The sequence below is a fragment of the Muntiacus reevesi genome, chromosome 11 (genome assembly GCF_963930625.1).
Source record: "Muntiacus reevesi chromosome 11, mMunRee1.1, whole genome shotgun sequence".
NCBI lineage: Eukaryota > Metazoa > Chordata > Mammalia > Artiodactyla > Cervidae > Muntiacus > Muntiacus reevesi.
In genome coordinates, this window is record NC_089259.1 from 18,965,398 (window position 1) to 18,992,291 (window position 26,894).

Genomic DNA, 26,894 nt, shown 5'->3' on the forward strand with positions numbered 1-26,894 from the left:
AAGAGAAAACAGTCAAAAAAAGAGTAAAGCTTACTCTTTAAAAAATATAATGTGAAGTCTTATTTTACTCAGCATAGTTTTAGAAGATGTTTCACATGAGTAAGTATTCCATATAATTGATATTTGGCTCATTAAGTATAAAAAGCTTCTTTTATCATTTCTTACTGAGAAATTTTTCTAAAAATCAAATAACACATTCAAGTAACATGTATCAAGCACATTGCATGTGCCAGAAACTGCTGGGTATTTAATATATGTTATCCTAGTTTTTGCACATAAAATGCTTTGCGATCTGGTTTCTTAAAAAGAATATGTTTTTGTTGTTTATTTGCTAAGTTGTGTCCAGCTCTCTTGCGGCCCTATGTACTGTAGTCCTCCAGGCTGCTCCGTCCGTGGAATTCTCCAGGCAAAAATACTGGAGTGGGTTGCCACTTCCTTCTCTAGGGGATCATCCCCACCCAAGGATTGAACCCGCATCTCCTGTGTCTCCGGCATTTGGAGGCAGATTCTCTACCACTGAGCCAGCAGTGAAGAAAATACAGGCATAATTTTATTGCACTTTCTTTCTGTGCTTTGCAGTTACTGCACTTCTTTTTTTTAATTAACAGTTTGTGGCAGCTCTGCTTTGGGTAAGTCTGTTGGCACCATTTTTCCAACAGCATTTGTTCAGTTCATGTCTCTGTGTCACGTTTGGTATTTCTTAGAGTATTTCAAATTTTTTCATTATTGTTGTATTTGTTAATGTTGATCAGTGATCTTTGATGTTACTATTGCAAAAAGATTATGACTGAAAGAGCAAACGATAGCTCTTTTAGCAATAAAATATTTTTAAATTATACTTTTTTTAGTTATAATGCTATTATGCACTTAATAGACATAACTTCTGTGTGCACTGGGAAACCAAAAAATTTGTGTGACTCACTTAATTGCAATATTCACTTTATTACAGTGGTCTAGAACTGAACCTACAATATCTTTAAGATATGTCTGTACTGGTACTAATTTAGCCTCCTCTTGGAAAGCTCATTGTTAGGCCCCTTGGTCAGTTCTGTGCTTGGCTTCTTGACTTTTATATTTTGACCTGAATATTTCTAGCACACTCTTAATGTTTCCACAGAGTTAAGAGCAAAGAAACTGATTCTTAATTGAGTGCTGATTGCATGTTCTAGGCACTTTCACATTTAGTTAAGCCTAACGAAAACCTGTAAAATAATTATTGTGCCCATTTTGTAAATGAAATAAGTGAGGTACAAGAGATTGACTACCTTGCCCAAGGCTGCACTGCTGAGTAAGAAGAGGAGCTGGGAATGGATTATGGATCTGTCTGACTTAAGATCTTGTGTTTTTTCTGTGCTGACATGATTAAAGAAATAGATGTCAATTAAAAATAGTTTATAGAGGAAAACCCTTCTTTACACTCCTACTACTTTTCTGATTCTTTCCGACTATTCTAAAAGCAGATTTTTTTTCTTCCTTAATTAATTTAGCTGTCTTTCAGCTGTGCTGAAGATAGACACAAAAGTTAAAGAAAAAAACGGAGGTTTCAAGCTTGATAGGTGAGGGACTAGCCCATGGGATGACCCAGGATTTTCCTAATTTAAATGAAAAATTTTAAACTCTATCTTTGACAGAGCCTTTAGCTTATAGTCAAAAGTAATTTTGTGTGCTTAAGGCACACACACAAAATTATCAACTAAGCATTATAGCAATATGAGTTGTTTTTTCATACCAAGCCTTCACAATCTGATGGTGGTAGATCCACCCCTCCTTAAAAGCAGTGAAAACATTGGCAGAGATGGCCAAAATCAGCTATTTCAGAACTCTTGAAATTAGCCAAAGGCTTCCAACAATCTGAGGAATATTTATTCAAGAAAAACTGCTGAGTCTCATTGAGCAGGGTTTGTGGCATTGCAGCTTGAACTGCTCCCATCTCTCTTTGCTCAGGTCTGCAGTAACCTTGAAAAGCAGCAGGCTTGCAACCACTGGGTGGGCAGGGCTTGTTTGGGGCACCTCAAAAAAAAAAAAAGGCCCATTCCCAAAGCATTGTGCCTATTTGACCTGTTGTCCAGCTCCCTGGAAGAGCCCTGTTCATTGTCACTTGACCTGAGTGGAGCTCAGAGCTTGATCTTCAGGAAAACCCTGGCCTCAGGGCCTTTGTCAAAAACAATCAGTGGCAACTGACACTCAGCTGCTGAGGGGTCAGTAGCAGTTGTGGAAACAAGAACCTGACCAAAAACTTAAAAGGAAGATATGAGAATAAAATCTCCATAAAAGGCTTTGAAAAGCTGTTAGTATAGCCACTTCAACTGGCCTTGCCCATCAGCAGAGACTCTTGAGGGTGGTAAATGTATCAAACATTCCTGTTAAGAAGGCGGAGACTAATGGAGTGGAGCGGGAGGAGCATGACCCAGCTGTGTGCTATCTACAGGCCACACACTTGAGAGTCAGACACAAATAGGTTGAAAGTAAATGGATAAAAAAGATATACCATGTAAATGGTAACCAACGGAGAACTGAACAGCTGTACTAATGTCAGATGATATAGATTTTAAAGCGTTGTTATTGGACAGAAAGAGGGATGCATTACAATGATAATTAGGAAACTATAACAGTTATAAATGTATGACCTAATGACAGAGCCCCAAAATGCATGAACCAGAAACTGACAGAATTGAAGGGTGATATGGAAATTTGAACAGTAATAGTGGGAGATTGCAATCACCCGTTTCAATATGGACAAAACAACTAGGAGGAAGATCATTGAGGAAATAGAAAACTTAGGCAGCTCTATAAACCCGTAAGACCTAAGAGACAGCTATAGAATGCTCATTCAACAACATTCTCCGGAACAGACCATATTGGAGACCATAAAACAAATCTCAATAAATTTCAAAGGACTGAAATTGTACAACATGTGCTCTCTAAAGATAGTGAAGTGACAAAGGCAATTAATAGAAGAAGATTTGGGGAATTCACAAATGTGTGGAAATTTTAAGTCTCAGTTCAGTTCAGTCACTCAGTTGTGTCCGACTCTTTGTGACCCCATGAATCGCAGCACGCCAGACCTCCCTGTCCATCACCAACTCCCGGAGTTTACCCAAACTCATGTCCATTGAGTTGATGATGCCATCCAGCCATCTCATCCTCTGTCATTCCTTTCTCCTCCTGCCCCCAATTCCTCCCAGCATCAGGGTCTTTTCCAGTGAGTCAACTCTTCGCATGAGGTGGCCAAAGTATTGGAGTTACAGCTTCAACATCAGTCCTGCCAATGAACACCCAGGACTTATCTCCTTTAGGATGGACTGGTTGGATCTCCTTGCAGTCCAAGGATCTCTCAAGAGTCTTCTCCAACACCACTGCTTCTAAATAATCAGTGAATCAAGGGAGAAATTACAAAGGAAACTAGAAAGTACTTGAAATGAAAGGAAATGAAGCACAGTGACATAGGAATGCAACTAAAGCAGTGTTCAGAGGAAAATACTTAGCTGTACATGCCTATATTAAAAAAGAAGAAAGATCTCAAGTCAGTAACCTAATCTTTCATCCCAAGAAACTAGAAAAAGAAGAACAAGCTGACACCCAAGCAATAGAGGAGAAGAAATAAAGATTAGAGAAAAACAACACAGAAAAAAAAAATCAATGAAAACGAAAGTGGCCCTTTTGAAAAGACCAGCAAAATTTTGCAAATCTTTAGCTAGGCTAACCAAGAAAAAGAAAATTAAAATTACTGTGTATCAGTAAAATCAGGAATGAAAGACGGTACAACATTACTGATCTTATAGAAATAAAAAAAGGAACATAAGGGAATATTGTGAACACCCAACAAAGTAGATAATTTAGATGAAGTAGATAAATTCGTAGAAAAGCATAAACTACAAAAATGGACTCAAGAAGAAATAGACAATTTGGACAGACCTATAGCAGATAAAGGGCTTCCCAGGCGGCACTAGTGGTAAAAGGATCACTGGCCAATGCAGAAGATGCAAGTGACGTGGGCTCGATCCATGGGTCGGGAAGATCCCCTGGAACAAGAAATGGCAACCCACTCCACTGTTCTTGCCTGGAGAATCCCACGGACAGAGGAGCCTGGCAGGCTACAGTCCATGGGGTCACAGAGTCGGACACGACTGTGCAGCTGAACACACAGCAGATAAACGGGCTTCCCAGGTGGCGATAATGGTAGAGAACACACCCGCCAGTGCAGACCTGGCAAAGAGACGTGAACCTAATCCCTGGGTCGGGAAGAGCCGCCGGAGGAGGGCATGGCAACCCACTCCTGTGTTCTTGCCTGGAGAATCCCACGGACAGAGGAGCCTCGTGGGCTGTGGTCCATAAGGTCGCCAAAAGTTGGCCATGACTGAAGTGATACTACACACGCACAGAGCAGGTAAAGAGATTAGATTAGTAAATTAAAACCACTCCATTGAAAAACCCAGAGTGTTTCACTGGTAAAACCTAAACACTGAACAAGTTAGTACCAACTCTTTACAAGCTTTTCTCCAAAAACAGATAGAGACTACTTCTCAATTCACTCTGTGAGGCCAATATTACCCTCATACCAAAACCAGACAAGGACATCATAAGGAAACTACAGACCATCCCTTACGAACATAGATGCAAAAATTCTCAAAAAGTAACAAATCAAATCCAGGAGTGTGTAAAAAGGATTATACGTCATGATCAAGTAGGATTTGTCCTAGGAATATAAGGTTGGTTAACATACCCAAATCACTTAATGTAATATACTATTACAGGAAAAAAAAAAAAAAAGGCCCCAAACCACATAATCATCTCAGTAGCCATAGGAGAAATATTCAAGGAAATACTCTTTTCATGATTACAAACACTCAAAACATTAGGAGTAGGAAACTTTCTCGGTCTGTTAAAGGGCATCCATAAAAAATCCCCACAGCTAACATATTTCATATTTTTTGTGTATTGAAGTAAAGATATTTTAGATACTTTGGGTTAAATATATCACTGAAAATTTATTTTACATATTTCTAATGTGGCTCCTAGAGAATTTTTAATTGCATTTGTGGCTCATGTTTATGGGATGCATTTTATTTGTGTTTGACAGTGCAGTTCTGGACACGGGGCCTCTCAGACCTGAGTCCTACTCCCTGCTCTGTAGGACTGGATTATGAGACCCAGGGCAGAGGATCGAGGGGCTGGGGTGAAGAAGCAGCAGACGGGAAGGTGAAGGCGTGTCTTAAATGCTGTTTTTCTCTGAGCACAGGGGTTTGTTTTGTTCACAGCTCTATCCTCAGTGCCTTGGATAGTCAAATTGGTAATAGAATTGGTTTCAGTAAGAGGATAGTATTTATTACTGAATGGTTATTTATTCAGCATCTGATCTTTGCTCTGCTGCTGCTGCTAAGTTGCTTCAGTAGTGTCCGACTCTGGGCAACCCCATAGACGGCAGCCCACCAGGCTCCCCCGTCCCTGGGATTCTCCAGGCAAGAACACTGGAGTGGGTTGCCGTTTCCTTCTCCGATCTTTGCTCTAGGTATCTAAAATCTAGAAAATGAGAATAGTGCAGTTCAGTGAGCACAGCTGTGGCATTTGGTAAGCATCCAGCCGTGAGATGAGCGTATAGATGCCTGGGGGACTAAAGGAGGCTGGACAGTGGTGGCTGCCATTTAACAGAACGTTTGTTGCTGCCAGGTGTTTTGATAGTACAAGGTAAAACCTTTGCCTAGTAATTTTTTTTTTTCATATTTAGGCAGACTATATCTGATGTAAAATTAACTGATTTCCAAATATTGGCACCTAATTCAAATTTTTTTTTAAATGTGTATATCAAAGAAAACCTGCCTATACACTGGATTTGGCCTAGAAGCCAACGAAATATCTGACTGGTAAAGTGAATATATACTTCCTTTGAACTCTTAGGCATCAAAGCAGAGGACTCAGCCAGTGCTACACACAGGAAGCCTTCCTTCCCAGACCTCCTTATCTGTGTTACATCCTGTCATAAGATCTCATAGTCCATGCATTTCTTCTTCTCAGCAGCTGTTAGGTTTGCAGTCTACATTTGTGTGATTATTTGATTCAAGATATGTCTCTTCCATAGGACGTCCAAACACTCCCCATGGGCAGGACCTGGGTCTGTTTTTACTAACCAGTGACTAACAAATAAATGAATAAATTGAGCAGGAGAGGTGAATTTTGAAATGCATTCTCTATTTTAGTTAAAGAGTATAGCATCTTACTTGGAATTCTGGGTTGAAAGATTATGTCCAGTAACAAGTTGGTTTGTTGGCTCTATATGAGAAAAGATGACTTTTTTCCCCATTGCATAGACATTTCACTATTATCTACACTAATATATCTTAAAGGATATTTCAGAGAACTCTGGCATTTGCAGCAGAGCACATTAATGTCAGTATTTATTTGTACTTAGTAATTCCAGAGTTCTTATAGTCTGACATGTTAGACTATTGCTAATCCTCTGGATTTACTGCTCTTCCTGGGAAAAATAGAAACACTGCTTCCCTTGAACGGTTATTAAAAATATCTTTTTTACATTTGGGATATTTGTAAAGTTTGATTATTTTAGGCTCTGGGAGGGAAAGGTGGAGAACTGGCAGGCATCACTAGAAGCAAAGTTTTCAGTTGAAAAACAGAAAGAAACACGAATCAATAATAATCTGCCAAGTTAAAGTTGAAATATTTACTGTCATACCAAAATAAAATAAAGTCTGTCTTGCTGAAAAAAGAGAGGTCACCTTTTCTCTGCCTTAAGACAGAATGAAGTATCGTGACGCTGGGGAAGTGAGAAACAGCAGGCAGGAGGGGGACGGAGAGAAGATCGGGACCTGCTGTAGTCTCCTGGAAACGTCATTAGCAGTGCTAACCCTTGTCCTTCACGTTTTTGTAAGCTGCAGAAAAGAAAGCATTAAAAGATTTCCTAAAATTGAATCTGTATGGTTCCGTTTACATAGCATTCTCAAAATGACAGCATTTTCGAGATGGAGAACGGATTAGCGGTTGCCCAGGATTAGAGGTAGGGCAAACGGTTCTATCAGTTTTTGCTCTGTGTATCTTAAAGCTCTGTGTGTGTGTAACTGTAAACATTCAGGGTATCCTCCTGATCCTTCTGTCATTATGAAATGGCCTTCTTTATCCCTGGCCATATCTTTTGTCTGTTATTAACAGAGCCACTGTATCTCTTCTTTAATTAGTTTAGCATGATAACCACGCTCATTCTTCCTTTTAATCAACATGTGTCTTTATATATAAAATGTGTTTCTTATAGGGAGCATATAATTTTATCTTACTTGTTTATCTAGTCAGACAATTTCTGCCTTTTCAATGGAATGTTCACTCCATTTACCTTGAATGTGATTATCGATGTGGTTAGATTTGAGTCTGTCATTTTGCTATTTGTTTTCATTTGTTTCATCTGTTCTTTGTACTGCTTTAACTCCCTTTCTGCCTTCTTTTGAATTCAGTGCTTTTTATGATTCTGTTTCATCTCCATTGTTGTCTTTTTAGTGATAGCATTTTTTTGTTTTGTAAGTTTTACTGGCGCTCTTGGGTTTACTGTCCACATATTAAATGATTACATCTACCTTCAAGTGATATAGCACCACCCCACATATTGTACAAGAAACATACAATGGTGTGTTTTTATTTCTCCCTTCCTGGTCTTTATGCTATTATTTTCATTTATTTAATTTATGCATAGATTATAAACCCTGCTGCACTAAATTGTTATTTTTGTTTAGCCAGTGATCTTTAAAGAGATTTAAATAATAAAAAAAGTTATTTACCCCTGCAGTCACCATTACCAGTGTTCCTCATTCCTTTGTTTAGATTAATATTTTCCTGGGGTTTCCTATTCCTTCTTGCAGAACTTCCCTTAGCATTCCTTGTTGTGTGGGTCCGTTGATTATTTTTTCCAGCCTTTGTATGTCTGAAAGAATCTATTGACCACCTCCACTTTTCTAGGGTATTTTCTGTGGTTTCATCTTGTGTTCTCTTAGTATTTTAAAGACTTGTTTCTCTGTTATCTTCTGCCTTACATTGTTTCCAATAAGAAATTTGCTCATTTTAAACTTTGTGCTTCAGTGCATAGTGTCATTGTTTTCTCTCTGCTTTTAAGATGTTTTCTTTATTACTGGTTTTGAACTGTTGATTCTGATGCATAGTTTTATTCCTGTTTCTTGTGCTTTGGGTTTATTGAACTTCTTGAATGTTTATGTTTATAGTCCTCATCAAATTCAAAAATATTCTGCTGTACTTTCTCCAGGTTTCTTCTGTTTCTCCCCTCTTTCAGGAGCTCCAGTCACACATATATTATTAGGATGCTTGAACTTGTCCCACAGTTTGCTAATATTTTATTTTTAGTTCTTTTTTTTTTCTTCTGTGTTTTCATTTTAGATAAGTTTCTATTGCTGTGTCTTCAAGTTCATTAACCTTTTCTTCTGCCATTAATTGCATCTGGTATATTTTTCATCTCAACTTGGGTCTTAAAAAAAATCTTCTATGTCTCTACTTTTTTAGTACATGAGGAATACTGTTTTTAATTCTTTTATCTCTGCATTCTAACATCTATATCTAACATCAGTACCCCCTCTCAGTAATTGATTTCTTTGTTTTTTTTCACATTATGGGTCATATTTTTTGCTTCTTTGAATGCCTAGTAATATTTGATTAGACACCAGACATTGTGAATTTTACCTTTTTTCCAGATGAATGTATTTGTATTCCTATAAATAACCTAGAGCTTCATTTTGGGACATAGTGGAGATACTTGAAACAGTTGATTCTCTTAGGTCCTGCTTTTAGAATTTGTTCAGTGGGACTGGCAGCATTTCATCAAGGCTGTTGGTCCCTTACCACCGAGGCAAGACCCTTTGGAGTGCTGTACCCAGTGTCTTCTGAACTGGAAGGTTCTCTAGTCTGCCTGGGAACAGGCCCACGGCAGGGCCCCGTGTGGATCTGGGGCGCTGCTCCCCTAATCTGTCCGGCCAGTTTTTCTCCTGCCCTCGGCAGATCCGTGCGTGCCCTGAGCAGCGCTCTGTTGAATGTTCGAGCTGTGTCCCCTTTGCAGGTCTCCAGGGTTTTCTCTGCTTGTAGCTCGCTCCTCTCCTGACGTGGGAACTCTGGCCGTGGTGTCCTGAGAACTGCCCACTCCGTCTCTTCAGCTCAGAGAGTCCGCCAGGCTTCAGCCAGGACCTCACATCCTGCACCGTAGCCTGGAAGCTCTCTCATGGCAGTAAGCTGGGGCGACAGGGCTCCCCTCATTTGTTTCTCATCTCTCAGAGATCACTCCCCTGCATTGCCTCATCCTCAGTGTATTGAAAATAGTTGTTTTGCCTATTTTTGTCCTTTTCTTTTTTGTTTTTGGTTGTTAAATTGGGTTTCCTTTATTCCATTTGATTGCAAGTAAAAATTTCAAAATTAGGAGTTTTTTGCTGTTGTTGTTTGTATATTTAATGTCACTATTGAGAAAAATGTTGTACTTAAGACCATCTATGCGTAAGCCAGTTTCTAAACATATTTGCTGTGTTTAAGTTTATGAAGATCTGAATAAATGGAATAAAGAGGGGGCTGTAGAAAGTCAACATGACCACAAGTCCTTCTCCTTCCCACAGCTCTCTGATTTACTCTTTGGCAGGTTATTGCTCCCTTGTTAATCAGGGTCCCTTGGTTCCTTCTGGACAGAAATTCTTTCAATGGATTTAAATACACCACTGAAAATATGTGAGGATGCTATAAATAAAATTATCATGGTTTTTATGTTTTAATCTACATGATTTAAACTTTGACATTAAAATATTGTAGAGAAAGCAATGAGAGGATTTAGCTCAGCAGATGTTAAAATGTCTTTTAAAGCTACAGTAATTAAGATATTGAAATACTAATGCTAATACAGCCACAGACTCGTGGGTCAAAGTACAGTGTCCACAAACCGATTTATACATGTGTCTTGAACATTTAGCTTAGGTTATTCAGTGGATGTGGAGGAGGGCATGGCAACCCGCCCCAGTATTCTCGCCTAGAAAATCGCATGGAAAAGGAGTCTTGGTGGGCTACAGTCCATGAGGGTCCCAAAGAGTCGGACACAACGGAAGGGATTGAGCATGTATGCACTCAGTAGATGATGTGGAAACAACCGGACAGCTCATTGCAAAAATTAAAATTTTTTTATTTCCTCTTATTTTATAGGGGGTGTATTCCAAATAGGTTAAATATAATTTAAAAGTATTAGAAGAAAATAAGGGCAATTCAGATAGTCTTGAGGAAGAGAAGGACTTTCTAAGTATGGCACAAAAGGTATAACCATGAAGAAAAATATTGATGAGATTACACAAAGTTTTTTTTTACCTCCTAAGTGGCAAACTAATCATTAAAAACAGGGAGCTCCCTGGTGGCCTACTGGTTAGGGTTGGAGGCTTTTGCTGCTCTGGTCCGGCTCAAATCCCTGGTCAGGAACAGATCCTGCAAGCCGCACCACGCAGCCCCTTCCCCTGCCCCCCAAAAAAGTCACTAAAAACAGTTTATATCCTGACTTTATAAAGACTCCTAATAAGATAGTAAAAGAAATATACATGTCCTACTCAAAAGATGGGCAGAGAACGTGAGTTAGGTAATCGTAATTAGGGGCAAAAAACATAAATGTCTGGGAAATATTTATCTTTTAAATGTTCTATTTCATAATAATAGTAACAATAAAGTAATAAAAGGTATCATTTATTATGGGTTTCTGTTTGTCTGAATATGTTAAGAACTTTCAACAAATAAGCTCATTTAATGCCTTGAAAGGCAGGTATGCGTCCATCATCATCCTTTTATAAATGTGGCTCCTGAGACAGGACCTGAGGAGCCATGCCTGAGGTGACAGAGCTGTCAGATGGTTGAGCCGAGGTTTCCGCTGGCCATCTGAGTCCTGCTCCTCGTCACTTCTCCAAGAAGTAAATTAAAACTACCTTAGATTCCACTGCACTTCACAGAGAAACTGGTAATTTGCACAAGATCACACAGTTTATAAGTAATAGAACAGAGCTGAGGTTTTTAGAAAGAAAAATCATATAAAGAGAAGAAGGGAAAAGAGCAAAGTGAGCAACAAAGCAGCTGTCTTCTAATCTTACGTGTTTCTTTCCAGAATATTTAAAGGATGCTTCAAAGAAGACGAAAAGCGGGCTTGTGTTTGTAAAACTGGCTAACCCATGTTCAGGCAAGTGCCCCTCTCCTCCCTTCTCCTCTGATAGCTTGAACATTTTTAAAACGTTGTGGCTGAAAAGTGTGTACATTTATTTGTCTTCTCATGTTTTTTCTTCCTGTCTAGCCATTAAAGGTAAAAACAATATTACATGATCAAAAGCAAGCTAATGAGATAACCAGTCTTCTAAGATAATTCACTTGACCTAAACATTTTTTAAAACTTCTTCATAATTTTAATCCATAGAACTGTTTATTCATCAGAAATGCTGGCAAAACAAAAAAGCCTAGAATGTTTGATTTCTCTCTGAAAACAGATGAGTTTTCCTTGGCCTTTTAAAGCCAGCTTTTCTTTAAGTAGTTATCCAATATAAAATTCCATTTATACTCGTGTTATAAAGTAAAATAAATAACCCGAGTTTAAAAAAGAGGCGGGGGGAGGCTTTTACTGGACATGCCAAAGTTTTGAATACTTTCATTTTTAGCTGTACTTCCCTTATTTTGATCAGACCAAAAAGTAGTATATATATTTTTTCCTGTCAGGGGGTGATTTTTTTGGCATTAAAAAGCATTGTATTTTGAGGAAATACACATTTTATCAGGAATAATTTTAACTCTACACTCAGTGTATTTTCCTTTGTCTTATCATTTTTAGGCAAAAGTATTAAAATACACTAGGTATATAGTGATATTGATGACATTATTTATCTTTGTGAAATTGTTTTTCCATCAGTTTATTTTACAAGATTTATAAGGTTGGTCTTAATTTTACAAGGTTTTAAATAGCTATCTGATATTTAGCAGATGAGATCGTCCTCTTGGGGACTGTCATACTGAATAGTGAAAGCAAGAGACCTCAGTGGGTGGTGCCGTGTTGCTGTTGTTGGAAGGACTTGTAAATAGAAGTGGCTAGAGAGGCAGATGTCCCAGTTTCCTTTTCCTCAAAACAAAATTGGATGTAATCGGTCAGCTGTATTATCTGGAATTCCTTAGTATGCATAAATGTAAAACGAGGTGTGAAGTGTTTTTGCAAGAGAAGTCTTAGATAGCCAGTAAAGCATTTAACAAAGGCAAAATACAAATAGGCTTCCTGAAAAATTCTGAATGTCCATGGACAACACTTTACTTTACTGACTATGGAAAGATAAAGGCTAACCTTTGCTGAGCACTGACTAATGTGCTGTGCTAGGAGCTTTACGTGTCCATATTCTCTTTTTAATCCTTAAAAAAGCCCTGGTGAGGCCGTTCAGTATTGCTCCCACGTTACAGGTGTGGAAACAGGTACAGAAGGGGTGGTAGCGCTTCCCCGAGGGCACACGCCCAGGTGTAGTTGAGACAGATTCGAATTCAGGGCCCTGACAGTGCTGTGTTTGGAAGGAAATTCCTGCATTGAAGGGATTCATTCGGACGCACACAAATGTGTTCAGTCCTCACCCCTTCTAATGGTCCTTTTCTCAGGGAATCTGAGGAAAGGGAGATTTCCATCTAGTCGGGCCTGGCCCTCCTCACTCCTCACGGCTGAAAGTGTGCGGCTGTCGTGGGCCCTGGCCTTCCTCTGGGGGGCCTCCCCTCTAGGGTGTGTGGACCCCGTCTCGTCCCTCGGTCTGGGAGGCTGCAACCCCCCCACAGGCCAACTCAGTTCATCTGGCTGAGCCATTTGGGTTTGGGTGGCTTAGAAGTGATGGAGGACTCAATGAGAGGCTTTGGAGCAGTTAAGATAAATGATTTGCCCTTTTGTATTTATTGGTCTAAGTTCAGTGAGGATTACAGAGTTGGGAAGCAAGCATTTGTGTGTAATAGCTACAAGCTTTCCTTGGAGTAACTTTGTATAGACTGAATATATATGTTTATGTTCATATTAGGAACATTCCTCAGAACTATTAGTCTTCTGGGTGTGTGTGTGTGTGTGTGTGTGTGTGTGTGAAAACTTACAAATAAAAAGCAGATTTGTCTTAACAGGGGAAGGAGCCATTTACTTGTTCAACATGTGTCTACCACAGCTGTTTGAAATAAAAGTTTTCAAGGAAAAAAACCGTTCTTGGTTTATAAATGAATCAGTTCAATCAGGTAAGTGACTAGTGTATATATTTCCATTAACTAAACACATACACTGACTTTGCCATCCTTCACGCATGGAAGTCTGAGTCAGTCTGCCTGGTTTGGAGTCTAGTCCATAGCTGTTTTTTTTGTTGCTGGCATCAGAGCAGGGTTTAATCAAGGAGAAAGGAAAGATGGTTGGAACAAGTCTAGATCAACAACTTTGTGTCTTAGGTGGCAGGAAATTTTTAGCTATTAATAACAACTCTGATTTTTTTCTCCTAAAACACTGTCACACTCTGAGTCAGAAGTAAGATGAATTTTGTACTATGGAGTACACACTGTGTTGACTGAAACTCTTTGCTCTTCTTTTAGCAACTTTTGAGATTCTTCAAGTTTTTTTAACATCTTATTTCCATCACAAATGGATACTGGTAGAAAAGAATAGAACAAAGATATTTTTGAATGCTTTGTCATATAAATTACCATTGCAACCCCCCACCCTCCCTATCTCCTGAGCTTCCCTTGTGGCCCAGCTGGTAAAGAATCTGCCTGCAATGCAGGAGACCTAGGTTCGATCCCTGGTTTGGGAAGATCCCTGGGGAAAGGAAAGGCTACCCACTTCAGTATTCTGGCCTGGAGAATTGCATCGACTATATAGTCCATGGGGTCACAAAGAGTCGGACAAGACTGAGTGACTCTCACTTTCACCCTACCGCCCAACACACACACTCGACTCCCAGTTTCTCTCAGTTTTTATTTATTTGTCTCTGAATTGTGGTCATTGTGGACTCTGAAGGAGACAGGATACCAAATGTAGCCCCGACAGTTCTGGGGTGCCGGGGTGGGGGGTCCTGGAGTGGTTGAGGCCTTCTCAGTCCCCGCTGTCTCATTTTTTCTGTTGCTTGGGTTGGGGGCAGGCAGTGCATCCCAGGGTGCTTGAGGCCATCTCAGTCCCCTCTGTCTCATTTTTTCTGTTGCTTGGGCTGGGGGCGGGCGGTGCATCCCGGGGTGGTTGAGGCCATCTCAGTCCCCTCTGTCTCATTTTTTCTGTTGCTTGGGCTGGGGGCAGACAGTGCATCCCGGGGTGGTTGAGGCCATCTCAGTTCCTGCTGTCTCATTTTTTGTGTTGCTTGGGCTGGGGGCAGGCAATGCATCCCGGGGTGGTTGAGGCCATCTCAGTCCCCGCTGTCTCATTTTTTGTGTTGCTTGGGCTGGGGGCAGGCAATGCATCCCGGGGTGGTTGAAGCCATCTCAGTCCCCGCTGTCTCATTTTTTGTGTTGCTTGGGCTGGGGGCAGGCAATGCATCCCGGGGTGGTTGAGGCCATCTCAATCCCCACTGTCTCATTTTTTTCTGATGCTTGGGCTGGGGGTGGGCGGTGCGTCCCGGGGTGGTTTAGGCCATCTCAGTTCCCGCTGTCTCATTTTTTCTGTTACTTGGGCTGGGGGCAGGCGGTGCATCCCGGGGTGGTTGAGACCATCTCAGTTCCCTGGGTTCCTCTGTCTTGTGTCTGTTGCTTCCTAAGCCTCTGCTTTCTGTCGAGTGTCTAAGCCGCCACCTAGCGCTAAGATTGAAAGGCCTCTTGACCTTTCTTGTAAGGTATCCAGAAGAAGGGTTTATTGCTGGCGGTGAATTTCATATACCTGTGTGCATGAGAACATCTGAAGTGGTTTTCAGTTGCCGAAAGGCAATGGTAGACTGTGGTAGGTGCCAAGTATACATTCCTTTTTATTGTCCCCTTTTATTGTTTTTCATTTGATAATATATGAGAGTTCCAACTGCTAGTGTAATATAGTTGCCTTTGGGTTTTGCTGCATAGACACAGTAATATCCAGATGAAGCTGGAAAATATTCAGAGGCAGTGACTGATCAACTCTTCTGAACTGTCTGAGTTGGTGCCTGCTTTTTTTTTTAATAGACTTCTTTTTTTTTTTTTTAGTTTTTGGTTCTCAGTAAAGGTACCTGTTTTTTTCATAGTCTTCTTTTTAAATGTAACCCTGAAGAAGGAGCTCTTTTTAAGAATGGCCACTAGGATATTGTTTTCAGATTGAGAAACCTGTTTCTAATTTCTGAATATAATAGATGTCTCATATAAACTTGGCTTAGAGCTTCTGATAGATTGTTTTCATAAACTTCTACTTTAAAAAAAAATCATTAACTAAGGTCATCATAAAAAATTATGTCCTTAATTTTTTTTTTTTAAACATACTATGAAATGTATTCATGTATATAACTTAGGGTTAGAATTTCTTGGCTGTATAGTTGGGTTGCAGTGTTAGAGAGTAAAAATCAGTAGATGTTTCCTGAAACCAAATTGGTAAGTATGGAGATAAATGAACTGTTTATTGCTGTTCTCTGTCACTTCCGTGGAAGGGTTCTGGGATGTTTGGAGGGGGTGTGACGGACTAAAGAAAAGTAAGGTCCAGGAGGCCTAGTTGGTTTGATTTGTCTTTTTTCCTTTCAGCCTGGTGAGCGTCACTCATCTAACTGCAGAGATCCCAGTTTCCTATGCTCAATCTTGTTAAGATACCTACCCGCCTGCATTTTTTCCTTTGGGGGATGGTCAGGACCTGGGGTGGGTAACAACCTCCGAGCTTTGAGTCATTGACGGTGAGCCCAGAGCACATAGAAGGAGCCATGTACAGAGGGAGTAATATCGCTTTCCCATGGCTTCGTCCTCAAAAGCACAGGAAATTACATCTTACTGCAGCTCTGTAGATGGACTTACACTGGTTTCCTAATATTTGCCTGGTTCACATTCTGTCTCTCTACCCCCAACCCTGCTATTTTGGGCTGGCGGGGGGGAGGGGGGGAGGAATGGGAGGCGGGGAGAGGAGGGGCTCTGTTAAAAATGATTTCTGAAGAAGAAATGGAAAGTTGAAGGTTCAGTTCAGTGTCTTGGCTCCCCTCTCTACACCAGGGTTTGAAGCTCTTTGGAGTAGAACCTCAGGGACCACATTCTGCCTTTGAGAAATTCTTGGGCCAAAATAGGGGGAGCTTCTGAATTTGGAATTTCACATCTATTTTTCAGTGGATGGTTTCCACATTAGGGTTAAGATGAAATGACTCAGTTGTCTTTCCAGAGCATTGAATTCTCTTTTTAATCTATAGGAGGTCTTCTTCACTTTGCCACACCTATGGACCCTCTGTTTCTGCTTCTCCACTACCTTATAAAGGCTGATAAAGAGGTGAGTTTCCCAGGTTGAAATATTGACAGTGGGGAAATAGAATAGATTGGGTTTTTTTGTTTAACTTCCTCTCTCTCCTTACAATGGTCCAAGTGTAGATTCCCCACAGCTGAGATGTAGCTTGGTTGGCGTGGTACGCCTGCATCTTGTGTGCCAGACAGATGGAGCACTGGTCGGCAGACCTGAGACCCTGCACCTTGACCTTGGACTGGTTCACCAGAGACTTCTGAGGATCACCTAACCCTCTGTGTTACCTTCCTTCCTTGTTTGACAAAGCCTAACAACGGAAAGCTCATTCGTTTTGAAATACAGTACAAATGTTGAGACCTCAATCTTTAAGAGCAGAAAGTAGATTTACTGTCTTTCATTTTCTTCTTTGTGAGACACTGAAATAGGTGCACTGGAGTGTGTGTCCAGCGAAAAGCTCATTACCTGGGAAGCTGTAGCTGAGACTTAAGGAATCCCAGACAGTAGAATTTACCTTTGTAACATAAAGACAGAGTTTATTAATAGTAATAGTTCCAAACAGAGATTCTGAAATACTTTGGTCCCAGGATACCTTTACACTTGACAATTATTAAGGATCCCAAAGAGCTTTATGTTCCTGTGTGTTTTACCTGTGAACATTGACTACATTGGGCTTCCCAGGGGGCTCAGGTGGTAAGGAATCCGCCTGCAGTGCCAGAGACCCAGGTTCGATCCCTGGGTCAGGAAGACCCCCTGGAGAAGGATTAGCAACCCACTACAGTATTCTTGCCTGGAGAATTCCATGGACAGAGGAGACTGGTGGGCTATAGTTCATGGGGTCGCAAAGAGTCAGACACAACTGAGTGACTAACAGTACAGTTTCATTGACTATATCAGAAATTAAAACTGAGAAATTTTTAAATTTCTTATTTATTTATTTTGAAAATAAAAATCATAAGCCCATTTGGAAAATATGCCTCACTGAATTTTCCAGGTCTTCCAAATATCAACAGAATACATGCATGCATGCACACACTCACACCTTTGTTAATTTAATATTACTGGAGGAACTAAAGAGCCTCTTGATGAAAGTGAAAAAGGAGAGTGAAAAAACTGACTTAAAACTCAACATTCAGAAAACTAAGATCATGGCAACTGTTCCCATTGCTTCTTGGCAAATAAATGGGGAAATAATGGAAACAGTGACAGACTTTATTTTCTTGGGATCCAAAATCACTGCAGATGGTGATCGCAGCCATGAAGTTAAAAGACATTTGCTCCTTGGAAGAAAAGCTATGACTGACCTAGACAGCATATTAAAAAGCAGAGACATTACTTTAGTCAAAGCTATGATTTTTCCAGTAGTCATGTATGGATGTGAGAGTTGTACTATAAAGAAAGCAGAACACTGAAGAATTGATGCTTTTGAACCGTGGTGTTGGAGAAGACTCTTGAGAGTCCCTTGGACAGCAAGGAGATCCAACCAGTCAATCCTCAATTAAATCAATCCTGAATATTCATTGGAAGGACTGATGTTGAAGCTGAAGCTCCAATCCTTTGGTCACCTGATATGAAGAACTGACTCCTTGGAAAAGACCCTGATGCTGGAAAGATTGAAGGCAGGAGGAGAAGGGGATGACAGAGGATGAGATGGTTGGATGGCATCACTGACTTGATGGACATGAGTTTGAGTAAACCCCGGGAGTTGGTGATGGACAGGGAAGCCTGGCGTCCTCCAGTCCATGGGGCCACAAAGAGTTGGGCACGACTGAGAGACTGAACTGAACTGAACTGAGTGATCTCTTTAGAAAACTCTTTGAATGCTGGGAAGCATGCCATAGTGACAGATACAAATTTTCTGCAATTCTAATTTTTGTTTTAAAGTTCAAATTTTTTCATTTGCTACAATACTGTCAGTCTTTCTCTTTAAGTGACAGATTCACTGCATTTATGTTCTGCCAGATATTCAAGTCTGAATAACCATAGTCCATGGTGATGTTTTCAGGTGAAAATCTGAGTAAAGGGCAGCTAGCTCTGCTGACAACTCAGACAGTTACGCAGTGCGTTTCCTTGAGCCTCAGCGACAGCAGAAGTGCTTTAGCCACGCTTCACTTTCATCACACAGAGCATTGAACCGACTTGCACTCAGGGTCAAGATTTAAATAAAAGTAATTGTTTTGCTCCTTGGTCCAGGAAATCCTTAAGTAAACTGACATTTTTATAACTGCTTGTCCATGGCAGTGGAGAACGCAGTGACTGCTGGACAGTTCACCGGCGCCACCTTGACTGGTGTTGAAAAGCCAGCAGTTGTACCCACCTTTGCACTGGAGTCATCAGTGCAAATGTCAACACAGTGAAAATGCAGACAGCATCATAGCATTGTTATGAAAGTAGTTCGAAGCTTGTGGACCTCCTGCAAGGGTACTGGGGACTCCCAGGGGCCACCAGCCACAGCTTGAAAACCTTCAAAATAACAACATCAAGGAATAGTGTTATTTAAACACTTAGCCACATTTTATTTTTGCACTCAACATGTTTGCCAGTAGTTTAAGAGCTGATGGGTTCTCATTGAGTACTTAGACCCATTTTCCAAAACTCCTGTTTTGGATTTATATCAATTTAATTTGCGATAAATACTGAGTAATAAAACTGACTTAAAATGTGAACTTGTGCTTTCTCCTGATGTACTTTGCTTTCTCTTACTCTCCTCCTCTCCTGAATCTTTACTCTGTTCTTTAGTGTGGTTTAGTGAAGTTTTGTTCCTTAGTTTAATCATGTTTCCCCTTATCTGGAAGCTGCTGTGATAACCAGTATATGAGGGCATGAGAGCAGTGAGACTCGTAAGCCATGTATATCTGAGGAGCAGAAATGGTTCTAGCCACCACCAGGAAGGCCCTGGAAGTGCTGCGGGAAGAAGATGGCAACTCCCGCGGCGTCCACTCCTGGTGCTACCTGGGGCATACTAGCAGGGAGGAGGCACCAACCAGCCTTGTGCCTGTGCTGATGCACCTTTAGAGGCCTTCCCTCCATCTAGGGGGCCTGTTCCCCTGTTTCCCATTAAGAAGCTGGCTTGGCTCTGGTGCATTAATCCTCACCCTGGCCCTCTGGGAGGCTCTGGGGGCGCTGTGACTGGCTCAGGTTGGCAGATGCAGAATGGAACTCATGGTGGTGGTTGGCCTTCTTTCATTGTAAACTATTTTGCTGTCTCTCTCAAATACTTTAAGAGCCCCTTAAAATAGCCCATGAGGCACTCAGATATTCCTCCCCTACATTTTAGATGTGATCTTTCTCTATTTAATTAAGAAAAATACTACTGAGCAACTAACACTTTCACTTGGGACTTCGCTGGTGGCTCAGACGCTAAAGAAACTGCCTGCAGTGCAAGAGATCCAGGTTCGATCCCTGGGGCAGGGAGATCCCCTGGAGAAGGGAATGGCAACCCACTCCAGTATTCTTGCCTGGAGAATCCCGTGGACAGAGGAGCCTGGTGGGTGGCAGTCATGTGGTCACAATGAGTCAGACACAACTGAGTGACTAGCACTTTCACTTTCATTCACTTTTGAAATGGTTACCTATTTTTTTTTAAATATACAATTTATTTTAAGATCAGTAAAAAATAATTCTTCTGTCTAGCTTTCCCAGCTGTTACTGACTTTATGTTCAAACAGACTTCTTATTTCAGAACCTTTTTGTGTATACATGAAAGGAGAACGAAACGTTAGTTTATTATGAAATGATTATGTCATGACTGCATAGTTCATTACGTATAAATAAAACATTGTTTTAAAGTAGTTAAATATTTAACACATCGGGTGATCACAGAAAAAAATAGACTAAGCTCGGAATCTAAAGACAGTGAGATTTGGAAAGCCTGTGGATTATTCTTACTATCTAGGAAAAAGAGAATATTTAAATTGAACCCTTTCTTGCCACTTGTCAATAGATCCCCAGTGCTTTCAAGAGCTTTCTCAAGGGAACTGAGAGTCAGTTCTGGAGCTTGTCCCCATAGAGGGAGTTCTTAGATGGAACAGAGGGCTTGGAGTTTAGTTTAAAGTTCCAGCTATGAAATTATGTATCTTTTTCTCTTTTATTTATTTATTTTTTTAATGTATGAGTCTGTTGACTGGAGTGCCTGCCTCCTGACTGACTGACAGTCTTTTCAGGGGAAGTTTCAACCTCTGGATCAAGTTGTGATGGATGACATGTTCCCGGATTGCATCTTGTTGCTGAAACTTCCTGAACTTGAGACGTTACTTCGACACGTGACGGAGGAGAAAGGTATAGCATGTGGCCTTTGAAGTCAGGCTTATGGCTGCTGGGAAAGCTGGCCATTGTGTCTGAGAATACAGCAGCTGGAAGTCCTGCGGAATGTGATGCTTATTCGTCTGGGTTATAGGAAAAGTTCTGGTTCAGATTCCCTTTCGTTTGTCAGTATTCTTCCTCTAACTGCACTGCTTGTTCAGTCTGCGAAATTTGGACCGGTGAAACATGATGGCCTGTCTCCTGCAGGACCAGGGTTCATGAGGCTTGGGCTTTAGTTCACTTCTTTGAACGAGGCTGTGATTTTGGCTAAGTCCCTCAACTGCTTTTTGCCTTGGGTTTCCATTTGTAAAACTTGCATAAAATCTATGCCTTTATTGATTCAGGAAACATTTATTGAGTATCTCCTAAGAAGCATATTTTAAGCCCTAGATCCAGGCTCTAGGGATAGTCATAAGTAAAATACTGGCCTTTATCTCATTTTGCTTTGACTCTGATGGAGACAAATGACAAGTTAGGGCAACAGCAGGAGAGAGTAAGGGAAGTGAAAACTGGGTTTTGTGGGGATGCACAGTATAAAGGTTGTTGATATATCTGCTTTGAAAATGAAAATACATGGTCAGTGAAGCAGTTTTTTTAATCGAAAAATTTAAAAATACTGGGAAAGTCAGAGGAAAAAACTACAAACATTGTTGGTCCCCAACCCCAATAATCAACCACTCTTAATATTTTGATATATTTGCTTTAAATCTCAGGGAAAGAATTTCTTTAGGATCAACTTGGTAATCTGTAGGATCTGATGTCCTACAAGAAAAATTAAAAGTGTATTTGCTACATAGTTTTGAGCAAATCATTCAAACTTTCCAGCATCTGTGATGTGCCAGATGAAGGGTTTGAAGGGTTAAGAGTACTTCTCATATTCTGTTCTACGTTATAATTAGTACCCTGAAAAGTTGTTCTAAGTCATAAAATAAAGCTTTCCTTCTTTTAGCTTTAGAGTGTTGAGATCTCTAAATGACCAGCAGCATATGAACATTTTTTAAGTATTGCAATTAATAGTGTCTACCACAAAGAGATGCTTCAGGAATTACATGAAATAATACAAGTAAATCAGTGCCCAGAAAGTGCTGGGTGCACAGTAGATGTTAGTATCTTAAGGCTTCTAACTAGAGATTTTTAATTCTTTCCTAATGTTTAAGTACTAGATATACAGTAAGTGGGGCTTCCCAGGTGGTTCAGATGGTAAAGAATCTGTCTGCAATGCAGGAGACCTGGGTTCAATCCCTGGGTTGGGCAGATCTGTTAGAGAAGGACATGGCAACCCATTCCAGTATTCTTGCCTGGAGAATTCTGTGTACAGAGGAGCTTGGCAGGCTGCTGTCCATGGGATGACAGAGTCTGACACAACTGAGCAACTGAGCATGCGTGCACACATATAGTAAGTGACCAGTACACACTTGTTTGATGGTCCATTGATTAGTATATAGTCAAGTGGTTTAAGTAGGAGAATGGGGATAATCAGACAATAATAAAAATGTCTGAAAATGAAGGTGTTAGTGGTTCAGCTGTGTCTGACTTGCCTGGTGGCTCAGACAGTAAAAAAATCTGTCTGCAATGCAGGAAGCCTGGGTTCAGTCCCTGAGTTGGGAAGATCCCCTGGAGGAGAGAATGGCAATCCACTCCAGCATTCTTGCCTGGAGAGTTCTGCAGACAGAGGAGCCTGGTGAGCAGCAGTCATGAGTTGCAAAAAGTCAGACATGAACTGAGCAGCTAACACTTAAGCCTGCTAGGTTTATGAGACCCTTCACCCCTAGTCTTTTCCCCACTGGATAAACCCAGCCACAGTTGCTTGTATCCTGAATGGTGATGGTGGTGGCTTTAGTTAGCACTGTTCACTTTATTAGTGAAGGAAACAATGTGTCTCTGCTAGCTCTGGGGCTCAACATGTTTCTTGCCAAAACTCCCATTCAGTGGAGAGTTGACAGGGGAAAGGACTAATAAAGGGTTATGAACTTCGTCTTGAGTGTAATGCTCTGTTTCATATGGCAAGCAAAAGCTGCTCTGCGTTGTCAGATATGATTAACAGGAAGAGCCAGGAAAACTTACCTGATTAAAATACCCCAAGCATTGTTGCCAAGTTTCTATCCCCAGGAGGCAAGAGGGAAAAAAAGAGACCATATGAGTTTCTCAGTTGTGGAAAACATTCAGAAAGTAGATGTGAAAATGTGCTCCAGGCAGTTTGTTCAACAGTTACATCAGGGAAATTCAAGTTTGTGAACCGATTACCCAATTGCTGAACATGTTATTTGATTGTAGACTCCTTTTTATTCCATCTTTATTTTGTAAGCCCAGTCTCTCCAGATGTTCAAGACCAGTTTTACAGGCACCAGACACATTAGGGAAAGAAACCTTTCCAGCATATGTATATGTTATCTAACTCACAAACTCTTGCAAGTATTTAGTTTAGGACACAATAGAAAAGAAGCAAAGATAATAAGAAGAGGTGACAAGAATACACAGAAGAACTATACAAAAAAGATCTTCATGACCCAGATAACCACGATGGTGTGATCACTCACCTAGAGCCAGACATCCTGGAATGCCAAATCAAGTGGGCCTTAGGAAGCATCACTGTGAACAAAGCTAGTGGAGGTGATAGAATTCCAGTTGAGCTATTTCAAATCCTAAAAGATGATGCTGTGAAAGTGCTGCACTCAATATGTCAGCAAATGTGGAAAACTCAGCAGTGGCCACAGGACTGGAAAAGGTCAGTTTTCATTCCAATCCCAAAGAAAGGCAATGCCAAGAATGTTCAAACTACTGCACAATTGCACTCATCTCACATGCTAGCAAAGTAATGCTCAAAATTCTCCAAGCCAGGCTTCAACAGTACATGAATCGTGAACTTCCAGATGTTCAAGCTGGATTTAGAAAAGGCAGAGGCACCAGAGATCAAATTGCCAACATCCGTTGGATCATCAAAAAAGCAAGGGAATTCAAGAAAAACATCTACTTCTGCTATATCGACTACACCAAAGTCTTTGACTGTGTGGATCACAATAAACTGGAAAATTCTTCAAGAGATGGGAATACCAGGCCACCTGACCTGCCTCCTGAGAAATCTGTATGCCGGTCAGGAAGCAACAGTTAGAACTGGACATGGAACAACAAACTGGTTCCATATTGGGAAAGGAGTACATCAAGGCTGCATATTGTCACACTGCTTATTTAACTTATATGCAGAGTACATCATGCGAAATGCCGGGCTGGATGAAGTACAAGCTGGAATCAAGATTGCTGGGAGAAATATCCATAATCTCAGATAGGGAGAAGACACCACCCTTATGGCAGAAAGGAAAGTGAAGAGCCTCTTGATGAAGGTGTAAGAGGAGAGTGAAAAAGTTGGCTTAACACTCAACATTCAGAAAACTAAGATCATGGCATCCGGTCCCATCACTTCATGGCAAATAGATGGGGAAACAATGGAAACAGTGGCAGACTTTATTTTTTTGGTCTCCAAAATCACTGCAGATGTTGACTGAAGACATGAAATTAAAAGACCCTTGCTCCTTGGAAGGCAAGCTATGATCAAACTAGAGAGCATGTTAAAAAGCAGAGACATTACTTTGCCAACAAACGTCCATCTAGTCAAAGCTATGGTTTTTCCAGTAGTTATGTATGGATGTGGGAGTTGGACTATAAAGAAATCTGGGCACCGAAGAATTGAGGCTTTTGAACTGTGGTGTTGGAGAAGACTCTTGAGAGTCCCTTGGACTGCAGGGAGATCCAGCCAGTCTATGCTGAAGGGAATCAGTCCTGAATATTCATTGGGAGCACTGGTGCTGAAGCTGAAGCTTCAATACTTTGGTCACCTGATGTGAAGAACTGACTCACTAGAAAAGACGCTGATGCTGGGAAGGATTAAAGGCAGGAGGAGAAGGGGATGACAGAAGGTGAGATGGTTGGATGGCATCACTGACTTGATGGACATGAGTTTGAGTAAGCTCCAGGTGTTGGTGATGGACAGGGAGGCCTGATGTGCTGCAGTCCATGGGGTCCCAAAGAGTCGGACATGACTGAAAATGACTGAACTGAACTGATAGAACATGTTATGGTATTTTTCATAATCATGGGTAATCTGTGGCCTTCATGAATATTTTAAGCCACTTTGCTTATCAAAATAGGTAAATTTTAAAAATAAGTGGTAGTTTATGCACTTGGTCCTTGTATAGCATTTTGGGATATTCAAGTTGGATATTTCTTGTGATCATCTTGTCCAGGAAATGTTTAATTCAAAATCAATTTGCAGTTTAACAACTTCTTAGGAAAAAAACTCTAGGCCCAGCAGGCTTCATTAGTTGAATTCTACGATACTTGAAGGAAAAAATAATACTCAAAGAAATAATGATACTTAGATTATTTTAGAAATTAAATGAGAAAGACATATTTTCCAACTAATTTTATGAAACCAGAGTAGCGAAAAGAAAACTGTAATTTAATATTCTTTATGATCATAGACTGAAAAATACTTTAAAAATATAGCAAATTAACTATGTAAAAAGGACAGTATGTTATAACCAAGTGAGTTTATCATAGGAATGGAGTTGGTTGAACGTTAGAAAATCAATCAGTATGATTCACCATATTTATGCATAACAATAGAAAAACTGTATGACCATCTCAATAGATGTAGAAAAACCTTTGACAAAATTCAGTCATTATATAAATTCTCAGCATATTAGAGGTAGAAGGGAACCTCCTCATGCTTTTAAAGGACATCCATGACAAACCTAAGCTAATATCATACTTCACTGTGAAGGACTGAATGCACGTTTTCTCTAAGATTAGTACAAGATAAGGATGTCAATCTTCTCCACGTCTACTCACCAGTGTAGTGGGTGTCCTAGCAGTTTCGATAAGTTAAGAACAAAATCAAAGGTGTACAGCTTAGAAAGTAAATAGTGAATTGTCTTTTTACATCAACAATATGGTCACATATATAAAAAGCTCAAAAGAATTTACCAAAAAAGAAAAAATCACTAGAACTAAAAAACAAGTTCTCAGGATATAGGGTCAATATACAAAAATCACTTCTGTTTCTGTATATTAACAGTGAACAGTTGAACAGTGGAATAAAAACATGTGATTTGTAATATTAAAAAATCATGAGGTTGTAGTGATAGAGGTATCGTAATATATGCAAGACCAGTACCCTGAACATTCTAAAACATTTCAGAGAGAAATTAAAGAATTAAATAAATAGATATACCATCTTCATGAGTTGGAAGACTCAATATTGTTAAGATGTCCATCTCCTCCAAAGTCATCTATAGATTTAATGTAATGCCGCTCAGGCTTTTTTTTTTTTGTTTTTAATCAATAAGCTGATTCTAGAATTTATAAAACTATGCAGAGAATCTGTAGTAGTCAAAACCATTTTGAAAAAGAACAGGTTGGAAAGCTTATACAACCTGATTTCAAGACTTACTGTAAAACTACAATGGATGAGAAAGTATGGCATTGGTACAAAGATAAAGAGATAGTTAAATGGAACCAAAGTGGACCAACATTTATGTAGCCAATTGTTTTTTCAGTGGTGTCAAGACAATTCAATGGGAGAAAGGATTATCTTTTCAACATATGACCTGGAAAAATTGGATATCCATGTGAAAAACAACATTGACTGTTACTCAGAATCATACAGAAAAATTAACTTGAAATGGATTAATAACTTAAATGCAAAAAATGAAAACTACTGAATTTCTAGGAAAAGCCATAGAAGAAAACCTTTGCGACCTTGAGGATAGGCAAAGATTTCATAGAACACAAAAGCCACTAACCATTAAAAAAATTATAGATTATACTTTATTAAAATTAATATCTTCTGTTTTCTGAAGAAAAAAAAGACAAACCACAGTTGAAATAAAATATTTACATGACATATATCTGATTGTGTGTGTGTGTGTGTGTGTGTGTATCTCAAATGTATAAAGAACTCTTAGCACACTAATTAAATGATATCCAGTCTTCCCACATGGTGCTAGTGGTAAAGAACCTGCTTGCCAACGCAGGAGATGTGAGAGACATGGGTTCGATCCCTGGGTCGGGAAGATCCCCTGGAGGAGGGCATGGCAGCCCACTCCAGTATTCTTACCTGGAGAATCCCATGGACAGAAGAGCCTGGCGGGCTACAGTCCATAGGGTCACAGTGAACACCAAATCTGTGAATTTGAAGTCAGGTTGAGAAGGAATCCAGTGCTCCTGTTTA

At 40.2% G+C, this 26,894-nt stretch overlaps 1 protein-coding gene across 3 annotated transcripts in view; it reads left to right on the forward strand.

The window, feature by feature from the left end:
- Positions 1–26,894, forward strand: part of RNASEH2B (ribonuclease H2 subunit B) — a 59,901-nt gene that overhangs the window by 11,634 nt on the left and 21,373 nt on the right. For 2 of the 3 annotated variants that reach the window (XM_065902156.1, XM_065902155.1), the window contains exons 2-5: positions 11,117–11,188; positions 13,132–13,239; positions 16,323–16,399; positions 20,521–20,644. In XM_065902156.1, the coding sequence (XP_065758228.1) occupies positions 11,117–11,188; positions 13,132–13,239; positions 16,323–16,399; positions 20,521–20,644 (381 nt within the window). The remainder of the gene's footprint in view (positions 1–11,116; positions 11,189–13,131; positions 13,240–16,322; positions 16,400–20,520; positions 20,645–26,894) is intronic. The other variant, XM_065902153.1, reaches the window with a different exon arrangement.